The following is a 24,031-nucleotide window of genomic DNA, read 5'->3' as shown; positions in this document are numbered from 1 at the left end:
GCCGTTCTTTTATAGAGTCCCAAGCCCTCTCTTCCACTGTACACGAAGCACAACTGTACACAGGCCGCGTGCGAAGCGAAAGACAATACTATGCTTCGCTGAGAGGACAAGCAGCACTTGATCACCGAAGACACACTGCTTCGGTAACCACATCTAGCGGCATCGTCGTTACTTCAGCGCCGCCATGTGCCAACGAACCTGCCATAAGCCCACCCGTGCCCCAGAGACCTCTGCCTTCATCCCAATGCCGGAACAACATCTTGAACTCTTGCGGTATGCCAGCTGTGAGCACAAGTGCTCGGGGCGCTGTTTCAACAAAGCGGTTCTTCGCGATATTTGACGCTGATAGAAGTGCATATCCCAGCATCGTGTTTCGTGCATTAGTTGTCTGCGATGGAAATAGTGGACCGTATAGGACGAATATCTGACCATAAGCGTTGAGGATGTAGATGCCTTCCGCCTCTAGGTCTTGTTGCGTGAAGGGTATAATTCGCTTCAGCTCCATCTTCGTATCTTCTCGTATTGGCGATGGCGATGGAGATCTGCTTTGCCAGCTTGGCCGTCTGAACAAGCCGCTGAAGTACCCAACTTTCTGCTCGATTTGCTGTACTCTGAACAGTGACGGGAAGTACCCATCTAGCGCTTGTGCTTTGCAGTCCCACGTATGTGTCGACTTCGATATGCTAGTCTTCTCTGTATCAGCGCCGAAGATCTTCAAGAAGCTTGGAAACTCGGCACCGTGATCCACTTCAATCATCTCGCCACTTTCGCTAAGATCCATGCCGACCAAGCGAGCGGCACCGATCTCCTCTGTGGACCAAGCTGAGCCTTTCCAGAGGTATAGCTTCGTCCGGTGAACTGTAACAGGATACGAGATGATATAGGTGAAGCCTGCGCAAAGAGATTGTACGCCGAAGTCGACCTCATCGAACACAATGTGGCCCAGATGCTTGCGTCCGCAGAGGATGTACTGCTTCGACGCGCCTTCCGGTGCACCTCTGCGCGTGATGACAACGCCGCCAAGCGCCTGGAGGAACGGTGAGGTCTCGTAGCCTTGCCGTATTGTCACCGGTGCAGACGCCCCGGATTCGCGCAACACTCGTTTAGCAGCAAGCTGCGCGGATGCGATTCCCGAATCTGTTGACGCGCTGCCGCTCCAGATGAATACCTCGGCTTTGCGAACACCAGCCGCGTTGGCGAAGGTGTGGCTGGAGACATAGACGACCTCATCATAGAGCGTGTACTCATCATGCTGGCTCACGCTTCTGAGCGAGCCGTCGGGTCGAACTTCCTGTATGCTCTTGCGCAGCGTTCGCGCCACGTCTAACGCCCCACCAGTCGCAGCTGAGAGCGCTGGAGTAATGTCTATGGCTAAGTGGGCGGATGAGATCGGAAGACCGCCAAAGATGCGGGCGAGCTCTTGTTCAACCTCGGTGGGCTGACGTGGATTGCTCACGCTCCCTTGAGTCTAATCAGTGTTCAAGCTTTTCAAGGGACTACAAATCGTGTCAGAGCGCAGTATGAATGAAAGGCTTGACGAATATACTGAAATTAGTCACACACCTTTATTTGGCTTTGCCTCCTGCAGCTGGCCGCTCACCACTCGAGATGGCTTTGCCGGCTTCGGTGGAAGACCTGCGGAAGCCGGAGGTGTCGAGACGGAGGGCTTCGCGATCGGCGCGGAAATGCCGAGCCCATTGTTTCGTGCTGCCGTGCCCTCATCACTGGCGCTTGGTAACTTGATCTGAGGTGGGGGCTCCATCTTGTGGCCGTTGGCTTGTCTGCCCCAGCGGGAGGCAGCAGATTTAACAGAAGGTGCTCCCGAGTGTGCATTCTCTTTATTGTCTTCTTGACTGACTGCTGGCGCAGACTTTGCATCTGATGAAAAGCCAGCAAATTCTGGGACAGCTGGCGATACGTCCGGTGTGCCATGGACAGCAGCATTTGCAGAAACATCTCTCGATTTGGCTGGCGTGGCTGGTTTCGATTGCTGCACCTGAGGAATAAGCGGACGGCTCAGCGAGGCTGTCATGAGAGCGGCGGCTGATCCTGGAGGAGCTCGAGGCTTCGGGGTATGCACCTCAACAACTGGCTGTTCGTCTCTCACTGTTGACAGCCCAGCTGTTGCCGGTGCATCGGAGGCGGCAGGCTCATCGTCCGTATTTAAGCAAGCAACGCCACCGCCAGACTTGCCTCGTCTTGGACCTCTCGCTCTACCTTTCCGCATGTCGGTAAGCGGACCGCTGGCTTCAGGTTCAGCATCTGCACTCAATGCGGATGTAGCTGTTCGCTCCGGGATAGCCGGGCTTTCGGAGCGCGAAGGCGCATTGGAGCTGCTGGCGATGGACGGCGGGCCACGGGCCAACATACCTGCAAGTCCCGGGTTGAATCGCGCAGCGAGTCTGCTGCTCTCAGCAGACAGCTTATGCTCGATGATGCCAGGCGCGCTTCTCTGCTTCGATAGATGCTCGAAAGTGGCCGTATCTACTGCCGGCAGCGGTGTCTCTCTCTTCAGTACAGGGAGTTCGACCATAGGCTTGTCCTCCAGTGTTTTGTGCGTCGCTAACGCTTCGGAGGTGGATCCTCTTTCCTTCTCTGCATTAGACGGCGTTCGAGTGCTGTCGAACTTCCCAAGTACCTCTCTCTTGGCTAACGCTTCTGGCTTGCTGGGCGTGGCTGGTGCAGTACCGCTCTTGCGCTCATAAGCCGCACCAGGAAGCTCTCTGCCCTCGTCTTTGGCCTTCTTCCAGTCTTCCTTCTTAGCGAGCAGAGACTCTTTTAGTTCATCTCGTCGCGGAGTTTTGACAGGGCCACCAGTTTTTGTAAGATCGGACTTGCCTCGGAGGATATTGTTCTTAAGTACGTCTTCCGCGACAAACTTTTCAGTTTGTGCTCTTCGCAAACTGCCAAACTTGGCGAGAAACTCGGGCGCTTCTTGTTGCTTAGTACCAGTGACGGGTCTCGAACGTAGAGTGCTCCGAAAGTCAGTCGGTGGCTTCACTGGCGGTTCTGGTTTGGCTTTGGTTGTTGCTATTGTCGTCGCAGCCTGCGCGCGTTCAACTTTCTGCTGCTCATCGTTAATTGGCAGCTCTGACGTCTTTTGCGAGGAGCCGATCGGTGAGGTAGGATCTGCGGCCGTTGGCTGAATGTATTCAGTTTCTACGGCTGCCTCCGCAGGCTGGGCGGTGAAACGGCTCAGGTTATGACTTTGGACGTCTGACCTGCTGTCTTGCTGACTCGTGTCCTCGACTTTAGCCTGTGCTGGCGCTGCCGAAGCGCGCAAGCTGACCGCCGTGGGTTCACGCGACACTGCGGCTTGATCTGGACGGGAGTCCGTCTGTGTCGTGGTTGACAGCGCGCTCCGTTTTGGCGGTAGAGACAGATCCCGCGACTCCGACCTTCTCAACACACTCTGGCCAAACGCTACGGGCTTTTGTGGCGAGGGAGGCCTGGCAAGTTCATCATCAGGCTTTGGCGTTCCCGTACGTGGTGTCGAGTCAGCGCTAGCACGTTCTGCTTTGGCCTTCGCAATGTTCGCCATCCAGGTTGGTTGGGAGTTCCGCGATGGGGAAGGCTTGGGCGACTCAGGCCGGGTAAGCGAAGTCTCGATCCAGCTCGATTTGGTCGGACTCCAGGGCTTGGAAGGACTGCCAGGTCGTGAAGTGGCTTCTCCGTCCGCATGCGGTACAGCGGATTTGCTGCGGCTGTGGTGTGGTAGGGCTGGCTTGGCGAAGCCATCGCCGCTGTCTTTTGCAGCAGCGAGCGCAAGCAAGTCGCTGCTGCTGCTCGAAGTTGGTCTCGACGCCGGCTCATTGCTCCCTTCCCTGCTGATAGACGTGGCCTCCAACTTCGGCGTGCTATGTGATCCTTGAAGCTCACGGTACCCGCTGCGGAGACTCGCGACCGAGCCTTGTCTGCTCGGCGCGACGCCTGACTGCGCGCTCCAGCGTTTGCTCACGCTTTCGGTACGTTTCATCATCGCACTTTGAACGAAGCCACCACTGCCCTTGGTAGGAGAGCTTGGTCTCTCCACAGCTTCTCCAAGCCGGGCCTGAGAATTCGACATTGTCGGTCCGCGGCCTATGCTGACCGACTCGCCACTAGCTGTCGAGGTGCGATTGGACAGCGGAGAGGCTTGGTGCTGTGCCTCGTCTGCGGCAACAAGCGACTTGAGGTCAGCTTTGCTTGGTGTGGAACTTGACGTTGCGATTGAGTAGCGATTGCTTGCAGTACCACTGTCCCTGACTGAGCTGGGTCGAGATCCGAGGTTGCTCCCGACATCGTGGGAAGGTGTAGCGGTTGCTCCTTCCTCAGTGTCCGTAGAGACTGGACGCGACATGCCTGGCAGCCCTCTCCGTTCTCGTGCTAGCATTCCTTCGTCCGCGGTTGCATCCTTGCTTCTCCTGTATGCCGCCGAACCTACTCCTCTCTCTCCGGTCTGCTTGAACCAGGAGGGGTCTCGCGACGCAAGCGAGGCGGCAATCTGATCCCTAGTTGGTTCATCCTGTCCGTTTGTATTTACCCGCTGAGCCAAACTTCCCTTGTTAGCTTCAATGACTGACGCTGGTCGGCTGCCCGGCCTGGAACCTGGTCGGCGCTGCCATGTCAAAGTGCCGGAACGGGCCAGGCTGCTTGCGCTTTGCGGAGTGTGAGAGCCACCCGTGGAATCAAGGCCGCCATTGCTTGTTACTGAGCTTCTTGCTGATCCAAAGCCTTTAAATTCGGGAATGTCTTTGGTGGGAGACGGTGGGTTCGCCGGAGCGGAATCCATGTTCGCTTGGGTCGTTGAGAAAGCGTTCAATGGCGTAGGGGTACTTGGTCCATTGGAGCTTGTTGGTGATCTTCGCCGCTGCCTTCGGTTGATTGTGGAAGACTTTGGTGGTGAATGTGAATGTTCGCGCTCTATTGTTCCATCTGCATGTTAGTATTGCATGCATGCAACGCAGAGCGGCTGTCGCGAGCAATTTCACATTGAAGACTGACCAGCTCTGTGCCGACTTCTTTCCGCCCGGCTCTGCTCAACCTCCTCCTGGAGCTTCCGATACCTTTCAAGGTCTTCCTCTTCCCTCCTGCGCGTCAGTTCGCGTATCGTCTCAAGGAACTCTGCAGGTTCAATGTCATGAGGATCGCGTTTAGCGGAGGAGGGGGAAGGAGGCGCATCAACCGCATCAACAGAAGCCATATTGCAGGGATCTTAGCATACGGGACCAACGCATTCAGAGACCGCGGAAGACGTGTTAGATGGAAAGCAGTAATTACACGGATATTTTCAAGGATCATTCAGGGTATGTTCAGTTTTAGAGTCTATCTAGATCGTGCGTAACGCCTATTGACTGGAATGCGCGCTGGTGTTGGTGCTTGTTGACACTCTGTCCGACCATGTCGACTTCGCCAACTAGTTTGCTATTACTCCTTTGCTGCCCTTTGGCCACTGCATTGGATCCTCGATAACGGTGAAGCTGTGCGGTTTGCGTGACAAGATCATCGCATTGACCACGATGCCGCAAGATGGTGGCGCTAATTCCAACGGTAGGGCGTAGCGCGTCGTCTCGGACTATGCGCATCGCGTTGCCTTCCTCGGTCGACCATCAATAGAGAAAGAGACGGTCTTTCGCATCCTGAACAACCCACGCAAGACCCTGCTGCAAATTCTGACCGGTCATTGCAGAGCACGGTAAAATATGCCACCGATGCGTCTGGATGTTGTCGAGCTGTAGCCCCTGTAGCGCTTAGGTAAGTTATACCGTAGAAACGCCCGGATAAGTGGGGAAAGGAGGACGCGACGAAATGCGCACCTCACGAATGTCGTTCTCAGTCATGCAGCCCGAGACGTCGCTTTTGTTTTTGAAAACAAGCAGAGACGCGCCCATAAGACGCTGCAGGCGTCAGCATACGTCCGAGATGAGGCAACGGCGAAGACTGACCTCCTGGACAAGCAGACCATGCAGTTCTTGCCTGCAGTCAACAAGGCGCTCTCGGTCAGTAGCATCAACCACCCAGATGAGCGTGTCTGTCTTCTCGAAGTAGTTCTTCCAGTACGTGCGAAGTGTCTTCTGACCGCCGACATCCCCTAGGACCTGGTGAGCATCCATCACAGAGACATCGCTACTTGAACTCACAAATGTTCAGTTTGTAGCTTCACTCCTCCATCAGCACTCACTCGCGTTCCACATTTGCAGTCACATTCGCTTGCTCACCCGTCGTAGTCGATCGTCTTGATGATAAAGCCCAACGTGGGGCTCACACTGTTGACATCTTCATTCATAATCTTCTTCACTATCGTGGTCTTTCCAGCGTTGTCAAGACCACTTATCGGCATCAGCAAGGCCCTTGACAGTAGCTCAGTGGACCAACAGCATCAGTATCCTCATCTCTTTGTCTTTCAGTCGAGCTTTCCTCAATATCGACAACATCTTGACGATCTGACATTTGCGTAGGAAGGAAGAAAGACACCAAAGCGTGGCGTCTTCTCACTTCTGCTTGTCACGTGTGCCACCGCCAGCACTTACAGTTCGGTGATGACGGTCGCCCTACTAACATCCTCTGAATTCAGCGTTGCCTTTTCTCAGCTTGTCGCCACTCAAGGCGTTCTTGCCACAACACCGGACCGGCTTGGGAGCGCTGCAAACACGCAGTGACCTCGAGTTGATCATGGCCGCCAGCTTTCCCCTGCCACAACCCGGTGATGGGGCCTGGCTCCTCACGCATGGTGACGGACGCAGACGTCCTCGTCGTCAGAAGGTCCCGTCCTTCCTATGCCATGATGAAAATGATGTCAACCTGCCGGTTCAACACGGAAGGAGCAACTTCATCCAGCCCACCTTCCTCCGCCGACAGACTCTCGGCAACACGATGTCATACGAAACACATGACTCACGTACAATAGGATTTCAAGAACTGTTGTCGGGCGAGGCTTACAAACCTGATCAGGCCGCGAGCTTCCTGCGACCCCAATTCCACAAATTCGATTGTCCATCACAACACGTAGAAGCTGTTGGGGACATCATGAACGACGCCATGCCACCAAAGATATTGCCGCCGCACTTGCGACCAAAGGTCAAACTGCCTCTGCAGCCACCAAGTCAGTCGTCGCCGCCAAAGCATGGCATGCGGCCCACAGATAGCACAGCTGTCAAGCGTCCCGCAGCAGCAGAGCCGACGCTCTCTTGCGAGCCTGCGGCTGTAGCAACCAAGCAAACCACGCCTCATGCCGACCACGCATTGTCATTCTCTAACCGAGCAGAGGCTAACCCGCTGTCTCTGTCTCGGCATGACTCCAAGCTTTCATCTGATGTAACGAACGGTGGCGACATCAAAGCCAAGCTTGCATCAGACTTCGGGTGTAGGGTCAGCGAGCCAAAGCCAGCAAAGTCCGCCACAGCGCAGCGAAGCATAGGCGCGAGTCAATACTCTGAAGATCCTCCTCCCGAGTTTCGCGGACGCGGGCACTTCCAAGGCCGCGGCAGAGGTGGCTTCAGGTGCGAACCTGGCAATAAAGCTCTCCGCAGCCAAAGATGGCCGAACAAGAACGATATCCCAAAGCCAGTTCCCAAGCGGTGGGAAACGAACTGGAACTCCGAAAGGTCCGTGGTCGACTCACTTCAAGCAGACAGTGGCTGGGGTGAGGACAAGAAGAAGCGTGCCGCCGATTATGGTGGCTCCAAGTTGACCGACTGGACCGGCGGCTGGGCGCCCGCACCGATCGACTGGGATGCTAGACCTGGATTCAGCGACTCTGGCACGCTAGCGCGCATCGAGAAGTGGCTAGATGCAGTCGAGAACGACTTGCACGGCCTGCAAAGCGGCATTGAGGAGGCTTTGGTGCTCGATGGAAAGAACGCTGCCAACGACCTGGCGCCGCGTTACTGGGTGCCAGTCGTCATCGGGAACCAGGCGCCGAATGTCTTCTTCGCCGACCTACTGGCGTCTGTGGAGCCTCGCCCCCTCGATGATGACGATCTTACTGGGGCCAGGCCTTGGTGGGTGCTGTATGGAGCACCATCTGACTGCGTTCTACTTTCGCCATGCTCTCATCCAGAGATTTCCGGCTTTGATCCCAACGAAGAGAATCTGCGGGAGAAAGCAGCTCGCGAAGCTGACCAAGGCTCCGACAATCATGCCGAAAATCGGAAGCGAGCGGAAAGAGCAGAGCGCGAGGCCAAGCAGAAGAAAGCGCAGGAAAAGCTTCAGCGCGAGAAGAACCGCGCAAGCAAGTTGAGCAAATTGCCATCAAACTCAGCTGCACACCAGCGCATCAAGCCTGGCGTGAATATCTACTTGCGAATGGCTAAGGCCAGCGACATGGCCCAAGTACGGGACATCTACAATTACTACGTCGACTTCACCTGTTGTACACCAGAGACCGAGACACGAACGACAGCCGACATGCAAATGCGATATGACCGCGTCATGAGCAACACGCTGCCTTTCCTCGTCGCCTGTGAGCGAGGAGGGAAGTTGCCTCGTCGTGGTGGCAGAAGGCACCGCGGAGGCGGCGAAGACATTTGGCTTCCTGATCGGATCGTTGGTTTCGCCACGGCGGACGACTTCCACGACATGATGGGGATGTATCGCTTTACATGCGAGATCGAGGTGCCTGCCGCAATCCTCTCAAAAAGCTGACAATCACTGACAGGATTGTAGGTCTACGTCGCAAAAGACCGCACTATGCAAGGTATTGCCAAGTGTCTTTGCGACAAGATGCTCGCCATGCTGGACCCGGATTACCTCGAACGCGGCGGCTACGATATCCAAGGTGATGATCTCGAAGGCGTGGGGCCGTCGCGTGTAATGCAGAACATTATCGTGCACGTTCCGTACGAGAAGCCGGAGCGCCTGGAGTGGATGAGCCGTTGGCTGTACAGCATGGACTTTGAGCAAGAAGGCAATCTGTCCGATGTGGGTAACAAGGTCGGCATGAGGTGAGTCAGAGATCGTACTGTGTAATATGCATCTGATTCCCCTGACATTGTACGCAGCATATCTCTGGCGATGTTCAGACGCAAGACTGGTGCAGTCTTCGATGCAGCCAACCCCCCTACCATGATGAGATACCCATTATGAGGAAGAGCTTTGGGCAGCTCAGCTTAATACCGTGCCTTTGGGCCGCCGAATAGTAAAGGGATGATGGTACGGCGTGTTGTTCGCTGGCCGCCGATGAAGCCGTAATATCGGGCGTTCGGCGTTCTTGAAGACAAGGTACCATTGACTACGGCCTCCGACATAAAAGTGCTTCTGCATATGATATGAATGTTCATTAGGCCTCCGGCTGGATCCCCAGTGGCTTGCTTGCCGCATCACACATTACACTTGCTCTCATACCACCGCTGATAGCGAGACATCTCTGCTACACAGTCTGCCGCTGCTGTACATGCTCGTCACGCCACTGTCGTTGTGAAGCACTCATAGCTTCGCGTCATGTTGATCCAGCTCAATCTACTGAGGTCGCTGTCCTCGATGCTATCATGGTAAAGGTCGGCATACTGTTCGTTCCCATTGCATCGATCTCTGCCACGCACTGTTAGACCTATCCCAACCTCTACCGTAACGACAAACCACTTAGCTTACTGCATCAACAAACACTCAAAGCCCGCGTCTGGCCGGAAACTCAACGTCTTGCCAGAACTATGTTTGCACCCATGGTCAGCGTGCTTACGCCCTCCCTGCCCGCCGCAACCCCTCAGGGCTAGCTGCATGATGGAGGATGGACCTACTAGTCGTTTAGAGCAATGCACTCGTTGACCGGCCAGGCGACACTGTCGCAGCTGCTTGTGAAGTTGATGCCGGTACACAGTGTGATACCGGCAGATACATTGCTGGCGCGCTTGCCGATGTTCTTGAGCGTGTGGGAGAAGCTGAAGCGTGAGTCCGCTGCAGGGTAGCGGTGCGGTGTTGGTGGGTGCAGAGCGGCGGGGATGGCGACAGCGTGGTGGACCAAAGCTGCGAGGAGTGCGAGAGGCAGGGTGAAGACTCGCATCTTGGGGGGTGGCACGGAGTGGGATGTTAAGCTTGCGAGCAGTTTCCAGGTGCCGAAAGCTGTAGAGACTCGAGAAGCAAGATGATGTCAACTTAATTTTGTGAAACTGGTACGGAATGCGGCGATATAAGTTCTGCTAACAGCCCAAGCAAGGAATGAAGGTGCGATCTCACCTACCGAACCAAGACATTGTTTGCTGCCATCTGTGCAACGTGAGACAGTACGCCACTCCCACTTGATTACAAAGGTGTTGCAGTGCAGGGTATCGGGACAAGTCTTGTGTGACCGGGTTCGCGCTCTTAGACAGGGACAGCAGTCACTGTGATGCATACTTGCCGCTGTATTTCATTGGTGACAGTATCATGCGGTCGATCTGTATGCTTCGTTTGGTACCGGTCCAACACCATCGCTAAAGGCATCCGTATTCGATAATTAACACTTGCTGGAGACAAAGCTTTACGGCCATCTTCCAGCGGAACGCATCCAATATGCCCTTTTCCGGGTGCGACTGCTCAAGAAAGCTTCATCAACAGCCTCTGCAAAGCTTTCTTATGATGCCCGTCCCTCTCAAGCACGAGCACCCAGTCTCGCCCCTGGATACCCTTGCCTGCGGGCCCGTCCTCCCTCCAGTCACCCCACTCAGAGACTGTAGCAGGCTGCTGTTGCGAGCTCGCTCCAACCGTTGTCATCCCGCTAGCGCCGGGCGATGCGCCTTCCTGCTTGACGGCCGGTCCAGGAGTAGAAGTACCGGAGTCTGTGGCGGCCGGGGCTTTGTACCGGTTCTGCAGACTCGCTTGGCTTCCACCACTCATCCAGGAGTACCGACTCATCTTCTTCCCACCTAAAGCCATCATTGCTGCGGTTTGGTTTGTGGTGCTGTGTGAGTGGGCTTCTGAGAGATTCTTTGCTTCTTTGTCGCGACGGGCCTGTTCCTTCTTACTCACCTTCACCGGTGCTGCGGCGTCGGATGGAGCAGCTGCATTTTCGGGCGCGGCGTCAGTCATGGTGGCATCGGCGGATGCCGCATCGATGCGTTCTGCGGCAGCTTTTCGGCGCGCCTCGCGCTTCTTGATGCGCTCTTCTTCGGCTGCTTTGTCGCGTCTCACCACTTCACGCAGCTTAGCAGCAACCGCAGATTGGAAAGAAATTGTTGGCTGGGCTTGCGCAGTGACAGTGTGCTCGTCGTCACCACCGTTTGCCATCTCATCGCCCTCACCCGGCACCTTGTCCCACTGGGTACGAGTCACATTCTCTGGCACCACGCTTTCCTGCCTTCTCTCACCATGTCCGACGGCAATATGTGCGAAGTCAGGAGGTACCCGTCCATGATCACCGTATCTCCTAGCCCGCGCTAGCCCATATGCTTCATCAAGTAGCCCACGCATGCACTCCCCGGTCGCAAGGGAAATCAAGCACATCAGCTGCTCAAATGGCTCGCCTTTGGCTGCGGTAAACTCAGGTCTGCTGTCCACCGAAGTGGCCACCATGCCTTGATCGACCTGAGTATTAACCATGACGTTCGTCTTCGGAAGCTCTTGCCGCTGATAGAGGCCCTGCGTGTTCATGGATACACCCTGTTCCGTCGTGCGATCCATGAGCCGCTTGCGAACGCAGTTTGTTAGAAGAAACTGATTGTTCATGTGGTGCTGAAGACGCTCGTTTCGAGCTCGAGCGGCGTCTGCGCGCTTGCGCTTCATCTCATTCTCGATATCTTCTTCCGACTGCGGCTGTCCTAAAGTACCGGCGAAGGCACCGTTCGAAGCTTGCTGGCTGAACGACGTGCTTTGAGTAAGCATGTTGAAGCTGTTGCCAGGGGACATCGTAGTACTGCCGAACGACGTCGCTTGTATGGTCGAGCCGAAACTGTTGTTGACGCCGTATCGCCGGTCGAAGTCCGAATGCATATAGTTCTCCTCATCTCTTATATTGATACCGGACTGATGCAGTGAATCGCCAATATCCTCGATATTAGCTCGGTTGTCGGGACGTGGAGGCGGAGGCATCATCTGCGAGCTCTGACTCTGCGACACTGGAGGGCTCATCTGTCCCCGCGGTGCAGGCGCCGGAGTGGGCGGTTGTGACTGCCACTGCGGATGGTACTGCGGGGTGTTGAAGGAGCTTTGCGGCGGGCCTGCAAAGGTTGACGGGCTGGGGTATGGTGAGTGTGCTGATGCTTGCGGAGCATATGGGTTGCCGTAGATGCCATATGATGGTGTTGCGGCATATGGAAGGCCGGCGCTCTGTGGCGAGCGGGCGTCGGGTGATAGTCGTGGACGCTTCGCAGGCGGCTGGCCGTATGAGGAGGCACTTGTCGGAGAGCCGGCTGCCTGGTACGATGCTGGCGAGAAAGGCCGGGGTGCCGGCTTCTGCGGCGGCGACATGGCGAAGTTGGACATCTTCGCTGATGTGAGATGGTGCCTCCAGGTTGGTTCGGTGGTGGTGAAGGAGCGCTCTCGCCCGCGCAGCGAGCAGGCGAGGAGGAAGCACCTCCTCACGCAGACAGCTCGGTTAAGCCACCCTCATCCGGCGTCGCTATTGCTGTGGTTGACTCAACCAGGTGTGTTCAATAAGCCTTCACCGGACCAACGCCGTCTCTGATGGTATGGGCGAAATGTTAATGGAGCTGCAGGCACACGCTCTCTCCCTTGGCGAGGTTGTTGTATGCGTGACGGCGACAAATCAGCCAACCCCGGAATCGCTCATGCGACAGCGGGAACACCCGTCGCCAAGAAACGGTCGTGGTTCAGTCTTCAATCGATGTCGAAGGTAAGCGCATTTGATAAAAGCTTCCAAAGCAGTGCACCATCTTACGGAGTATCAAGTACTCGAGGACTCACATAGTCTCCATTGAACGATGGCCGAAGGCGAGAAGGCGGCCAAGGAAACGAAGGGCGCGTTCAGTGCGATCGGTGTACGCCACCAATTCCCCTCACATAGTCGCTTGTCATGTGACTTGCTGACTGCTGCCACTGACAACGGTTACAGGAAATGGGGGAAGACGTGCGCAAGAACGTCAACTCTTTTGCCGATGAATTGCTGGGCGGCAACAAGTCTACCCACCACCCCTCCGGCGGCACTGGCGACATTCATCCCGATGCGAAGAAAGCAGGCGACTCGCTGCAGAAGGGTGTGGACGACGCTGGCAGGAAGCTCGACGAGGCGATGAACAAGCACCATTGATGAATTTCTGGGGTGTTCTCGTCGAGGATATCAAGTCTCAATGTCCGTTCCGTCAATGGTAACAATATGCCACTTCCGCCTCTATGACGCATGGGATGGAAGTAGTCCGCCCGGTGTTAATCATTATCGGCGAAGCTGTCAGTGAAACACTTCATTGTCACATCCTGGGAGGCATCATCGTAGGAGAATGCTTGGTGAAGTGAACGTGTTGCCGCTCATACTCGCGTTACTGATTGGCGCATGAAAGAGCGCGGTTTGTGCATTAGTTTGCCAAACACTCCAAGACACATAACACAGAATAGCCGTAACATACCACCATCCACAGTCTCGTATTACAGTATCACTCCAGTCCAATCATTAGCCATGGACTAGGCCGCCAACAAGATCTCGCCAATTCCCAACCAGTCCTCCCCAGTCAAGTCAAATTACGCCTCACGGGCCATGCACTACCAGGGTCTGAAGGACTCCAAGCGCGACTTTCACCAGGTGAAGGTGGAGGTCGAGGCGCGTGAGAAAGAGAACAAGGCCTATAAGGCCCATCACGAATCAACAGGTCCCGGAAAATGGGAGGTGCTTTACCGACTCATGGAGGAGAGGTATGACAAGTTGAAGGCGGAGTTCGAGAAGGTGTCGAAGGAGTACGCGGCGCTGAGTGAGAAGGACAAGGCGACGAAAGGAGAGGGCGTGGCGGAGAGTGTGCAAGTCGATAAAGTTCTCGGAGGTGGAGGACTTCAAGAGGAGGGTAGCTGATGGGACAGATTTGGACGAATCAGCGGCCTTGCGAGTATGTCTGCATTGGTAGGGCGGAGATAGCGAAGGTCAGGGATCGGATCGCAGTGAGCAATATGCTCGCTTCTCCATTAGAGCCGCACAGCAAGCGGAGGGACTGCTATCCTCGTCCGTGAGCCGGTCAAGGCGGCGTAGCCCGCCTCAGTAGATGCAAAGCATCAAGCCCATTAAAAGTCCTTCTTCGGCGCACTGCCTTCCTCCGTGCCAGTACCATACCTCTTCACCTCCTCCTTCGCCGCACTTTTGTCCTTCGCAAAGTACTCTACTTCCTTCGCATTCATATTCTTAGCCACATTATCCGCTTGCCACTTCTTAAAGCTAAAGCCAACACCCTCGTGGCTGTAGTCCTTATCATTCGCCTGATCCTTATGGTACTTGACCTGGATGAAGTCACTGTCCACCGTGCTGGGATCCAAGCTCAAGCTAACAAGCGCATTGATCGTCGCCGTCTTCGGGATGAGCTTGAATGTCCAACTCTGCTCGTTCTTGAACTGGATCAAGTCGCGGTCATTCTTAATGACCTCGTAGCCCTCGTTCTTCGACGCATTGAACAGTTTCGGAAGAGCGAACCACTGACCAGCCATCTTGTAGCGGTCATTGGCGTAGACGAACTGGTCGTCGTAGACGCAGTCGGGGGTGTACCGCTCTACACGGCGGATGGTGGGCTCGCATGAGTAGAGGGCGATGATGTCGTCGACTAGTGCCTGTCGCGCCGGCGATAGCTTGATCGACTTCGACGGATCAGGCTTGTAGTCATCGGTGGTCGAGGTTTGGCGAGGCTCGAATTGCTCGCCTGGAGCGTCGGCGGAAGGCATGTTGTTGAAGGTTGCTTAATGAGATTTCTGGGTATGCTGTTGTGCTGTTTCGCGGGAGTAATCTGCGTGGAATGGATTTTGTCTAACAACACAGTGCAAAGGAGAACTACTACGTATTGACAGACCTACCTATACGGAACCAGTCCATCGAACAGCGGTTGGCAGTGACGTCTTGTCTGGGCTGCTGTTTGCCACTAATCGGAGGAGAGAAGACTCCGCATGGCCAAATAAGCAGCAGCATTTGACATTTAAATGGTTAGCTGCATCTGTTCCTAAGATTGACGAGTGAGATCTGATCGGAGGCACGGAACGATGACGAAGAGGGAGGAGACGGGACGCTTGGCCAGAAATGGAGACGGAAACCGAGCCGGCTGTTTAGCTGGACTACACTCTACCTCTTTCTCAGGCTTCGTGTCCTGTACCTTATATATGCTACCTACTCTGCGCGAATATAGTGCAGTAGATCTTTCTGCTCCATGGTGCCCGGCAGTGGTAAGAACAACGATACAACTGGCATCGCTCGACCGACAACCATCCTGAATCCATACTTTCTCATGGCACAAGCCCCTTCAACTTCCTCAACTTCGACTTCAGTCTCTTGTCCTCTGCTTCGTCCTGCTGCGATCTCTCGTCCAACTCATCCATCGCCGTCTGCATCTCCTTCACGGCGGTACTCTTTGTCCCGTCAGTCATGGTCTTCGGCGCCGCGCTCCGTCCCTTCCTCTCCTGACCCCTCTTCAACGACTCAAGCTCAGCCTTGGTCTTCTCAAGCTCGGCATCCCTCTTGTTGAGCTCGGCGTGCTTCTTCTTGAGCTCGGTTTCGTTCTTCTTGAGCTCGGCATCCTTCTTCCTGAGCTCGATCCCCGTCCCTTCAATTTCCGTCCTTACATTCTCAACTTCAGCTCGACTCTTCATCCACTCAGCCCTCAGTTCATCATTATCCTGCACAAAAGCTGCACACTCCACCGTTGTATCTGCCGACTTCGCGCCCTCCTGGAGATTTGCCTCCAGTTGTTTCGATACGCAGATTCTGGCCCCGATCGTTCGAGTCCTACTGCTCGCAATTCGGGACGGCCTGCTGCAGCTCACGCTCCACTCTCATCCTTCTCTCGCAGGCTCCTCTTCACTTACCCGCACTCTTCCATGAGCCTCTTCTCTGGCCGTTCCAGCCTGTCGTCTGCCGCTTTAGCCTGCCCCTTCAGTTACCCGGTCCACTCGCCACGCTTCTGAGCCACGGCCTTCAGTTTACGAGTCTCCGCTGTCAGCGCTGCATACTTAACAGTACCGGGCCTGCCAGCCTTCGCCGTCTTCAAGGCAGGCCTCAACTCCCTGACCGTCGCCCGAAGACGTTCGTTCTCCTCGTCCAGCTCGGTCTGATTACTCTCGGCTTCATCCAAGGCGTCAGCCTGCGTGGCAATCGCGTCGTCTTTCTAGGCATCTAACTCATCCCTCACGGCCACTTCGCAATTCAGCACGACAATCTGTCGCGTGAACCTGTCATTTTCGGCCATCCTGTCTCTCTCACGCTTCTTTAACTCCGCTACGAAAGTCATTACACTCTGATAGCGGCTACGATGCTTCATGCTTGTCGCATGCTCTTTCAGAAAACGTATGGAAGAACCCCGCAGTCGCGACGGAGCCTCTGCAAGGTCAGCGAGCAGTTGGGTAATGGCTTTGTCTTTCGCCAGCTCCGACGCGCGCCTCTCGCGATCCATAACCTCAGGCTGATTAGAGCCATGGTTCGTGAGGACCCGGATCATAATGCTGGTTACGGTCGCGGCCTCGGGAGCAGCAGCACTGCTCGCAGTGTCTCCATCAACATTCGTGCTCGCAGGACCGCTGATGGTAGCCTCGGTAGCAGATACTTGCGATCTCTGAATGGTCTAGATACTCCACATATTGACGAGGATAAGTTAGGTACAACTCCGGCACATCCACCACCTGCTCCGAGCTCTCTGGAAGGAAGGCCGTCCGTCGCTGCTCCCGTTGGGAACAGTACTTCTTCACGCTGCGTTCTCCGCCTCAAGTGGACATTGTCCGGTGACGGTCACGGCAAAAGAGTCTTCTTCGCACTGCTGCACGGCTCTCTTGGTTAGATTGCGTGCACGGTGGTGGCGCATATTCCCTAACGAAGGAGGTAGGCTTAGTCCATTCTATCAACTTGCAGGAAGCGTCATGAAAATGCATAAGATACAGCTCAGCTGCCTCTCAAAACTCCAGTGTGGTAGGAGCATGTGTGTGGACGTATCGTGGCAAGTCCTCCAGCGGCACGAGCCGGCGACTCTACGATCGCACTAAATCAACACGTCAAACGGCACGCGTGTACCTGCAAGAGCGTCAGTCACCACAAGCGAAGATTTCAAGTTTCGCTGAACCCTCAGACGTTTGCATCCAACACAACAACAAGCTTGCACGCAGGCACAATGAGTACACGCTCCTACCCCCTCCTCTTACCCCTGACTAAAGGCGAAGGGCTGGTGCCGCTTCGCCTGGGCTTTATGGAAGTAGATAACCTACGCTACATGGACACCACTTTGGGGGCTAGCGACCCGTGGGCGTGGGTTGAGTTGATCTGATCCTCCGCTACGGCAGCTCAGACAACGCTTCCCCCTTAAGCTTGGTCCATGCGGGATTCGGTAGCCTGCGCTCCCTTCCCCTGTGACTGCCCTGGTCTGAATCAGCGCCTTCTCACGGTCAATGACCAGCAGCGTGCAAATAGCGCTGCGCAGGATGAAGTGAGGTTGAGACGCGCTTATGGCTCGGCCGACACCGGAACAACCCCTCCACTGCCCCTCCAAAACTTTCCAGACGGCAAAATATGGCAGCTGTGATTACTGCACACAATGCCTTCTTATAACATCGTCGTCTTTGGCGGCGACCATTGCGGTCCCGAAGTTACTGCAGAAGGTGTCAAAGTACTACGCAAGATTGAGGAATGTAGCAATGACATCAAATTCAACTTCCAGGACCACCTGTTGGGTGGCGCATCCATTGATGCAAACGGCACACCACTAACCGACGAAGCTCTCTCGGCCGCCAAAGCTGCGGATGCCGTACTGCTGGGAGCAATCGGCGGTCCAAAATGGGGCGTCGGCAAGGTAAGGCCGGAGCAAGGCATCCTCAGACTGCGTAAAGAAATGGGCACATTTGGCAATCTACGACCATGTTTCTTCGCTTCGGATTCGCTAGTGGAGCAAAGTCCGCTCAAGGCAGAAGTCTGCAGAGGAACCAACTTCAACATCATCCGTGAACTTACTGGCGGGATCTACTTCGGCGAGCGGAAAGAAGACGACGGCTCCGGGCATGCGCTTGATACCGAGCCGTATTCGCGCATGGAGATCGAGAGAGTTGCGAGGCTTGCTGGGTATCTTGCTCTGGCAGAGGATCCTCCAGCTCCGGTCTGGTCGCTAGACAAGGCTAATGTGATGGCGACTAGCCGGCTATGGAGGAAGACGGTAACTGAGGTGATGGAGAAAGAGTTCCCGAAGTTGAAGCTAGGTCACCATCTCATTGACTCGGCGGCCATGCTTATGGTAAAGAATCCGAGGGCATTGAACGGGATCATCGTTACGAGCAACCTCTTCGGCGACATCATTAGCGATGAGGCGTCGGTGATCCCAGGCTCGCTTGGTCTGCTGCCAAGCGCGAGCTTGACCTCCAGTCCGGACGGCAAGGGCAAATGCAACGGCATATACGAGCCTATACACGGTACGGCCTCCGGAACCCTTACCATTGCAGGATCGCTATGCTGACACTTCCGGCAGGTTCCGCACCAGATATCAGCGGCAAGGGTGTGGTGAACCCTGTCGCCATGATTCTGTCTGTCGGCATGATGCTGAAATATTCACTTCAGCAGCCAGAGCTAGCGAAGAAGGTAGATGAAGCGGTCAAGATTGTTATTGATCAAGGTATCCGAACGCCGGATATTGGAGGCAGAGCGAGTACCAGCGAAGTTGGTGACGCTGTAGCGAAGGAGCTAGAATCAATCCTGAAGCGGTAATGGTCCTGCTTTGACAAGTCCTCCATGCTGCCGATACCACTCCACGCATGAGAGCCCGGTTGTCACCATACTGTTTAGTGCTCAAAAGCAGAAGTTTGGTAAGGTGGTGCTAGACTCTTGGAGTCGTGGCCGCTTGAGCCGAGGCGAGCTGATTGGGCAAACTCCGCTGCCTATGAACTCTCCTATTAACTCCTACCTTTGCCTTTTGCTTGAAATGACAAACTCGGACTCCGTTTTGAAGCGTTTGCATATCGAGTGGTGACTGCTACCGGGACGTGTGAATGCATATGCCGAACATGCGTCCAGGTGATGCCAAATCGAGAATCGACCGGCATACAGCGGGCTGAACGTCATGCCTACGAAATGCTGCCAGTGATTGCACGTGTGAGAGCATGCGGTAGGAGACAGCTATCTCGCCGGTAGGAAGCATGCTAGGAAAAGCATCATGAGCAGGTGAAGTCATATCTCTAATCGTCTGAAGCTCTCCCATTTCGTATGTACCTTCAAGCCACAAATTCGGACAGCCGCATGCTTGAGTCTAGCGTTGTGTAACCTAGGAGTCAATTGCACGTAGGTCAAGCCTTGCCAGACATCGACAATACAAGGAAAGATCCTAGAGGAGGCCGTGGTCAGCAAGCATCAAGATGGCGGCTGGCGACCACACGCAAACAGATGGTTCACCCATCACCGGCATAACAGCCAAGCATGGCTTCGAAGCAGCACCTCCCACTAAGCACATTGAGCGTATGGAACGCCTCAAGCAAGAGTCCGGCGAGGCTGGTATCGCTTTGTCAGAGCTATGGCTTGGTCTGGCAGCCAACTATGAGAAGGATGGCAGCGTTGATTTAGGCTTCGCCTGCCACGACGGCACATATTCCATTGATTTTGCTGTGCACAACCTGCCTGTCAACGACGATGAAGGGGAGGACAAGAAAGACGCTGGGGGCGCTCCGCCAGAGCTGCCTTCCAATGCAGACGGCAAGGCAAGCGCAGTGGCGCAATATCTCGTCAATGAAATCCGGAGATACCAGAAAGATCACCAGTACAAGTTCTTAGGCGCTGGCATCTCGCAGGAGGTGGTGAAGTTGAGCCCACAACTGCCCGCTCGGCTGTGGTCGGACCTCGACATTGTGCCCATTGTCATTCCAGAGAAGGAAGGCGGCAGCATGAGCACAGCACAAGCCGCTGGTCTGGAAGGCGTGGACGAGTTGGCTGATTCCCTGGCCCGCAAATGTCTGGCTTTCTTCGGACCGTCGAGTCAGCCGCGTGTGCAGGTCGGCTTCAGCAATATGGTTGAGGTCGATTGCGGCGGTCGCGCTCGCTTGGCGGCGCTCCAGCAGTATCAGCTCAGGTGCAATGAGCGCTCGTGGAAGACATGCGAACACTATGCGCAGTCGCTGAAGGAAGGCAACAAGAAATTTGCGTTCTTCAGCGCCACGCCTCAAGGTGGTGGTGTGGCATTGATGAGGCATGCACTTGTTCGCTTTTGGCGTCTTTTGGGCGTAGACTGCACGTGGTGGGTACCGAAGCCTAAGCCAGAAGTCTTCCGGGTTACGAAGACGAATCACAACATCCTGCAAGGTGTGGCAGACCCCAAGGAGAGACTCACGGAGGACAAGCAGAAACTTATCGACGACTGGATCCAATCGAATGCTGAGCGCTTTTGGACTCGCCCAGGTGGGCCACTCTCACCGCGCTCTCAAGGTGGCGTTGACGTTGTCATTGTGGATGACCCGCAAATGCCAGGCCTTATCGACATCGCGAAGAAGATGGACCCAGACCGACCTGTCATCTTCCGCTCACACATTCAGATCCGCGCAGACCTTGCTGAGCAACCAGATACCAATACAGCAGGCGTCTGGAAGTGGCTGTGGAGCAGCGCTCAGCACGCCAACCTGTTCATTTCACACCCAGTTGCAGCCTTCGTGCCGAAGATGGTCCCTCACCGTTCGCTGGCTTACATGCCTGCTACCACCGACTGGCTTGACGGTCTGAACAAGGAGCTCAGCGATTTCGACAACGCCTACTACCTCCACGAGTTTAACACTCAATGCCAGCGTCAGCGCATGAATACTCTCGCTTTCCCGAAACGCGACTACATTGTGCAAATTGCACGATTTGACCCATCCAAAGGCATTCCACACGTCCTGGCCAGCTATGCCGAGTTTCGCCGCACCTCCGAGTTCTGCAAGAACAAGAAGCCAGAAGAGACGCCCCAGCTTGTCGTTGCAGGACACTATTCCGTTGATGACCCAGATGGCGTAATGGTGCTCAATCAGACACTCGATCTGCTTGAAAACGACTACGCCGACGTCAAAGACAGCGTCGTCGTCATGCGACTAGGGCCGACAGATCAGCTGCTCAATGCACTCATGTCGAATGCGCGCGTCGCGCTGCAGCTTTCTACTCGCGAAGGCTTCGAAGTCAAGGTCAGCGAAGGCCTGAAGAAGGGCGTGCCGATGATCACGACCAAAGCCGGCGGCATCCCACTGCAAGTGCAGCCGGACAAGTCCGGCTTCCTTGTGGAGCCTGGCGACGCGAAGGCTGTAGCGAAGTACCTCGACGTGCTGTTCTCGGACGAGAAACGGTATGACGAGATGAGCAAGTTCGCGGCCGAGCACGTGAGCGATGAAGTGGGCACGGTGGGCAACGCCATCTGCTGGATGTATCTCGTCGATAAGCTTTCGCGTGGTGATGGTAAGCTGGAGCCGGATGGGAAGTGGATCTGGAACATGGCGCGAGAGGAAGCAGGGCAGCCGAGAGGTGAGGGTGAGGTATGGTTGCCAAGGGATTGGACCACGTGAGCGATCATAGAGCGCGAGATATACCTATTGCCTAGACGCCATCGCTTCGCACCCATCCCACGCAGTCTCAAATGCCAAAGGTATGATCTCAGGCGAAACAACACGCTGCACACGAGGCGCCACCGCTACCAAGAAAGCACAATAGAAGCAAGTTGAAGGTACAGCGTTTCCACGGCAACAGCATACCGTACACGCAGTGATGGCGCCGATGCAGTCCACAAAAGCCTACACCATCCTCCTTCCCGCTCTCCCCACACTCCCCGCCCCCTTCGCATAGTTCACCGTTCCCGTCTTCCCACCCAGCGCTGGCGCACTAACATCTCTCCTGGGGACGACACCCTCCAGCATCTGCTTACGCGGCGTGAGATGCCCTTGCGCAAAACTCCTCGCTCGACCGCGACGATACTCGATCGCTGCTAGAGCTGCCGCGCGGTCGAACGTCGCCTCTGCTTGTCCCGAGTCGTCCGACTGCGGTGGGATATTTTCTGCGTCCTCGACGGCGTGTTGGGAGACCTGAGGTTTGGCCATTGGAGTGAAATGCATAGGGATTGTTGTCGTGGTTGTGACGGTGCGAATGGAGGGTTGTGGCCGGAAGGGCGTAGTTTGGTGGTGCTGGGATGGCGTGCGTGGTGAGGAAGGCTGTAACGGGATTGTAGCTGGTTGTTCCGGGTTGCTGACAGCTTTAGCAGGCGTGCGATGAGGCGCTATCGAAGCCTCCTTGTCTATCCTAGGTGCTGGCTTCTCTGGCGTTTCGGCGGTCAAGGTCATACTGCGGTCAACCTCCTCTGCTGTTACAGACTTCGTGCTTCCAACGTCTTGCACTTCGAGCGTTGTCTTCGCGAGCTCTGGTGTTTCACACTCCTCGATGTGCTCATGATGAGCTACTTCTTGCATGTCAACTTCGGTTTCGACAGCTTGGCCTGATGGGTTGAGTACCGCCTGCATAGACAACATGATGTCCTCCAGCTTTTCCGACAGTTCGCTTGCAACCGAAAGCTCGAAGCTGTCATGCCCAAGCTTTCTAGACAAACTCTGACAGCTACAGCATCGAAACATGCATTCCATACTCAGGAACTCGACCATCTCCTCGGCGTGCTTTCTTCGTCTCCGCTCAAGCGCAAGCTCATCACTCTGATCTTTACTTCTCATCTTCTTGGTTGTCACCGGTTGGTTCTCCTTGTCGTCAGAAAGCGGCGACCGCTTTTGTGGCGAGCTAAATGGTTGGTCATCTTCCTGCGCCAGTGGCAAGGCTATCATGCCATTTGCAGCAACCTTTGCCACTTCTTCTTCTTCCAAGGTTAGCTTTAGAGCGTCCTTCTCTTCTTGCACTATGCGAAGGTGTGCTTGCAGCTTTTCGAGCTCCTCTTGCACCGCTGCAAGCTGGTAATGTGCGTTGAATGTTTCTTGCTCTGTTCGCTGCACTCTCTGCTTCTCCATTTCGAAACCCGACTGCGTGATCCGGAGCGTGTTGCGAGTTGATTTCAGCTCCTCTTGCAGCTTAATGACGGCAGAAGAAGATTTATACGCCTCCTTCCGCGCCTTGCGGATCTCCTTCTCATAAACGGCCATTTGTGATGCGTGCTGTTGCTTGGCGGAAGCGAACTCTTCCTGTTCGAGAAATTAGCTGGCACCGCTTCAGGATGGAGATCGCGAAGCCTACCATGACCACCTCCAACCTCTTCCCGACCTTCCGCTCCCTCTCCCGACCTTCATCGCTCTCCCTACCCGACCGCCTGAGTTCCTCTCTGAGCCGCCTGACATCAGTCTCCGCCTCCTCCCTCGCTATCTGCGCCCGCCGCAGCTCGGCGTCTTGCTTCCGTCTCCGCTCCACGCTCTCCGCGTCCCGGTCCCGGACGTCCAGATGCTCGAATCGCTTGACAAGGCCTTGCACGTCGCTGTTAGTCCGCACATGGCTGCGTAAGGCGTTGATCTCTGGTAAGCTAGGCGAATGCGGCAGCGCGAAGCCGGTAGATTGGTTGGCTTTGGGCGTGGTTGGATGGTAATCAGCGAATAGATTGGCTCTTCTGGTTGGTGACGACTGTGTGGAAGTAGGTTCTCCTGATAGTGTGGGCGAAAACGTCTCGGGGGCGGTGGTCACCGGCGTCTTGCTCGGTGTTGTCGTTGTTGGTGTCGTGCGCGTGTCGACGCGTTCCGGAGAAAGATGCTGAGGTGGTTGCCCGCCCTTCGAGGGCAGCTTGAATATTGGTGGTGGTTCCATACGTACGAGCGCCAGAGTCGAGGTTTACCGTCCTTCTTATCGAGCCATATTGCTCGCGTCGTGTGATAAATATGCAGTCCGAGCGTACTTTCCTCCGATCGAGTGTTTTGCGCTAAAGGGCCCCAGCAACGCTAGTGCGCTTGGACCTCCAGTCTTCCTCTACGACAAAGACAGTACAATCACGACACATCTTTAGGGCTGCGAGCAGGTTCGCCAACATATCATGCACTGGCGTCCAGCTCATTGACG

At 55.3% G+C, this 24,031-nt stretch overlaps 13 protein-coding genes across 13 annotated transcripts; 6 read left to right on the top strand and 7 right to left on the bottom strand.

The window, feature by feature from the left end:
• Nucleotides 1–121: 121 nt before the first annotated feature.
• Nucleotides 122–1,222, bottom strand: BAUCODRAFT_77772 (uncharacterized protein; the record flags this gene model as incomplete). The annotated part of the gene is made up of 1 exon (XM_007682278.1): nt 122–1,222. A coding segment is annotated over one exon (1,101 nt), but the record flags the coding sequence as incomplete, so codon positions are not given.
• A 4,058-nt stretch (nt 1,223–5,280) lies between these two features.
• BAUCODRAFT_38317 (uncharacterized protein) lies at nt 5,281–6,420 on the bottom strand. Its single transcript, XM_007682187.1, has 6 exons — nt 6,355–6,420; nt 6,198–6,308; nt 6,120–6,136; nt 5,925–6,070; nt 5,796–5,876; nt 5,281–5,720 (listed from the first exon to the last, which is right to left on the bottom strand). The coding sequence occupies exons 1-6, from the start codon at nt 6,411–6,413 to the stop codon at nt 5,589–5,591; spliced, it is 546 nt and encodes a 181-aa protein (XP_007680377.1). The 5' UTR covers nt 6,414–6,420; the 3' UTR covers nt 5,281–5,588.
• Nucleotides 6,421–7,078: 658 nt separating this feature from the next.
• Nucleotides 7,079–9,302, top strand: BAUCODRAFT_38316 (uncharacterized protein). Its single transcript, XM_007682186.1, has 3 exons — nt 7,079–8,592; nt 8,644–8,921; nt 8,979–9,302. The coding sequence occupies exons 1-3, from the start codon at nt 7,108–7,110 to the stop codon at nt 9,061–9,063; spliced, it is 1,848 nt and encodes a 615-aa protein (XP_007680376.1). The 5' UTR covers nt 7,079–7,107; the 3' UTR covers nt 9,064–9,302.
• Nucleotides 9,303–9,377: 75 nt separating this feature from the next.
• On the bottom strand, nt 9,378–9,817 carry BAUCODRAFT_58449 (uncharacterized protein; the record flags this gene model as incomplete). The annotated part of the gene is made up of 3 exons (XM_007682265.2): nt 9,378–9,507; nt 9,568–9,624; nt 9,714–9,817. Coding segments are annotated over 3 exons (291 nt in total), but the record flags the coding sequence as incomplete, so codon positions are not given.
• Nucleotides 9,818–10,330: 513 nt separating this feature from the next.
• Nucleotides 10,331–10,700, bottom strand: BAUCODRAFT_38315 (uncharacterized protein). Its single transcript, XM_007682185.1, has one exon. The coding sequence runs from the start codon at nt 10,663–10,665 to the stop codon at nt 10,489–10,491; it is 177 nt and encodes a 58-aa protein (XP_007680375.1). The 5' UTR covers nt 10,666–10,700; the 3' UTR covers nt 10,331–10,488.
• A 1,775-nt stretch (nt 10,701–12,475) lies between these two features.
• On the top strand, nt 12,476–12,778 carry BAUCODRAFT_284084 (uncharacterized protein). The gene has a single exon (XM_007682505.1). It carries the CDS (start codon nt 12,579–12,581, stop codon nt 12,744–12,746), a length of 168 nt encoding a protein of 55 aa, XP_007680695.1. The 5' UTR covers nt 12,476–12,578; the 3' UTR covers nt 12,747–12,778.
• A 52-nt stretch (nt 12,779–12,830) lies between these two features.
• BAUCODRAFT_151697 (uncharacterized protein) lies at nt 12,831–13,156 on the top strand (the record flags this gene model as incomplete). Its single annotated transcript, XM_007682504.1, has 2 exons — nt 12,831–12,887; nt 12,962–13,156. The coding sequence occupies 2 exons, from the start codon at nt 12,831–12,833 to the stop codon at nt 13,154–13,156; spliced, it is 252 nt and encodes an 83-aa protein (XP_007680694.1).
• Nucleotides 13,157–13,597: 441 nt separating this feature from the next.
• On the top strand, nt 13,598–13,906 carry BAUCODRAFT_151696 (uncharacterized protein; the record flags this gene model as incomplete). Its single annotated transcript, XM_007682503.1, has 1 exon — nt 13,598–13,906. One exon carries the CDS (start codon nt 13,598–13,600, stop codon nt 13,904–13,906), a length of 309 nt encoding a protein of 102 aa, XP_007680693.1.
• Nucleotides 13,907–14,106: 200 nt separating this feature from the next.
• On the bottom strand, nt 14,107–15,006 carry BAUCODRAFT_38312 (uncharacterized protein). Its single transcript, XM_007682184.1, has 2 exons — nt 14,890–15,006; nt 14,107–14,822 (listed from the first exon to the last, which is right to left on the bottom strand). The coding sequence occupies exon 2, from the start codon at nt 14,758–14,760 to the stop codon at nt 14,113–14,115; it is 648 nt and encodes a 215-aa protein (XP_007680374.1). The 5' UTR covers nt 14,761–14,822; nt 14,890–15,006; the 3' UTR covers nt 14,107–14,112.
• Nucleotides 15,007–15,312: 306 nt separating this feature from the next.
• BAUCODRAFT_134158 (uncharacterized protein) lies at nt 15,313–16,997 on the bottom strand (the record flags this gene model as incomplete). The annotated part of the gene is made up of 4 exons (XM_007682502.1): nt 16,215–16,997; nt 15,967–16,166; nt 15,892–15,930; nt 15,313–15,790 (listed from the first exon to the last, which is right to left on the bottom strand). The coding sequence occupies exons 1-4, from the start codon at nt 16,518–16,520 to the stop codon at nt 15,313–15,315; spliced, it is 1,023 nt and encodes a 340-aa protein (XP_007680692.1). The 5' UTR covers nt 16,521–16,997.
• An 809-nt stretch (nt 16,998–17,806) lies between these two features.
• BAUCODRAFT_38309 (uncharacterized protein) lies at nt 17,807–18,832 on the top strand. Its single transcript, XM_007682183.1, has 2 exons — nt 17,807–18,468; nt 18,525–18,832. The coding sequence occupies exons 1-2, from the start codon at nt 17,898–17,900 to the stop codon at nt 18,758–18,760; spliced, it is 807 nt and encodes a 268-aa protein (XP_007680373.1). The 5' UTR covers nt 17,807–17,897; the 3' UTR covers nt 18,761–18,832.
• A 674-nt stretch (nt 18,833–19,506) lies between these two features.
• On the top strand, nt 19,507–21,564 carry BAUCODRAFT_78356 (glycosyltransferase family 4 protein; the record flags this gene model as incomplete). Its single annotated transcript, XM_007682321.1, has 2 exons — nt 19,507–19,665; nt 19,720–21,564. The coding sequence occupies 2 exons, from the start codon at nt 19,507–19,509 to the stop codon at nt 21,562–21,564; spliced, it is 2,004 nt and encodes a 667-aa protein (XP_007680511.1).
• A 225-nt stretch (nt 21,565–21,789) lies between these two features.
• On the bottom strand, nt 21,790–23,782 carry BAUCODRAFT_151691 (uncharacterized protein; the record flags this gene model as incomplete). Its single annotated transcript, XM_007682501.1, has 2 exons — nt 21,790–23,172; nt 23,225–23,782. The coding sequence occupies 2 exons, from the start codon at nt 23,780–23,782 to the stop codon at nt 21,790–21,792; spliced, it is 1,941 nt and encodes a 646-aa protein (XP_007680691.1).
• Between the last annotated feature and the right edge of the window lie 249 nt (nt 23,783–24,031).

The sequence above is a fragment of the Baudoinia panamericana genome (genome assembly GCF_000338955.1).
Source record: "Baudoinia panamericana UAMH 10762 unplaced genomic scaffold BAUCOscaffold_13, whole genome shotgun sequence".
In the NCBI taxonomy this organism is placed as follows: domain Eukaryota; kingdom Fungi; phylum Ascomycota; class Dothideomycetes; order Mycosphaerellales; family Teratosphaeriaceae; genus Baudoinia; species Baudoinia panamericana.
This window is presented reverse-complemented; position numbering and strand designations above follow the sequence as displayed.

Excerpts from the sequence above, each read along its gene's own strand:
- BAUCODRAFT_38317 (XM_007682187.1), bottom strand. The coding sequence starts at position 6,413 with ATGTTGTCGATATTGAGGAAAGCTCGACTGAAAGACAAAGAGATGAGG. Across the intron at positions 6,309-6,354 it reads GAGATGAGGATACTGATGCT|TGGTCTTGACAACGCTGGAA; the intron begins GTTGGTCCACTG and ends GATGCCGATAAG. Across the intron at positions 5,721-5,795 it reads CTGAGAACGACATTCGTGAG|GGGCTACAGCTCGACAACAT; the intron begins GTGCGCATTTCG and ends TAAGCGCTACAG.
- BAUCODRAFT_38316 (XM_007682186.1), top strand. The coding sequence starts at position 7,108 with ATGCGGCCCACAGATAGCACAGCTGTCAAGCGTCCCGCAGCAGCAGAG. Across the intron at positions 8,593-8,643 it reads GCTTTACATGCGAGATCGAG|GTCTACGTCGCAAAAGACCG; the intron begins GTGCCTGCCGCA and ends ACAGGATTGTAG. Across the intron at positions 8,922-8,978 it reads GGTAACAAGGTCGGCATGAG|CATATCTCTGGCGATGTTCA; the intron begins GTGAGTCAGAGA and ends CATTGTACGCAG.
- BAUCODRAFT_38315 (XM_007682185.1), bottom strand. The coding sequence starts at position 10,665 with ATGACAACGGTTGGAGCGAGCTCGCAACAGCAGCCTGCTACAGTCTCT.
- BAUCODRAFT_284084 (XM_007682505.1), top strand. The coding sequence starts at position 12,579 with ATGGGCGAAATGTTAATGGAGCTGCAGGCACACGCTCTCTCCCTTGGC.
- BAUCODRAFT_38312 (XM_007682184.1), bottom strand. The coding sequence starts at position 14,760 with ATGCCTTCCGCCGACGCTCCAGGCGAGCAATTCGAGCCTCGCCAAACC.
- BAUCODRAFT_38309 (XM_007682183.1), top strand. The coding sequence starts at position 17,898 with ATGGGCACATTTGGCAATCTACGACCATGTTTCTTCGCTTCGGATTCG. Across the intron at positions 18,469-18,524 it reads CATATACGAGCCTATACACG|GTTCCGCACCAGATATCAGC; the intron begins GTACGGCCTCCG and ends CACTTCCGGCAG.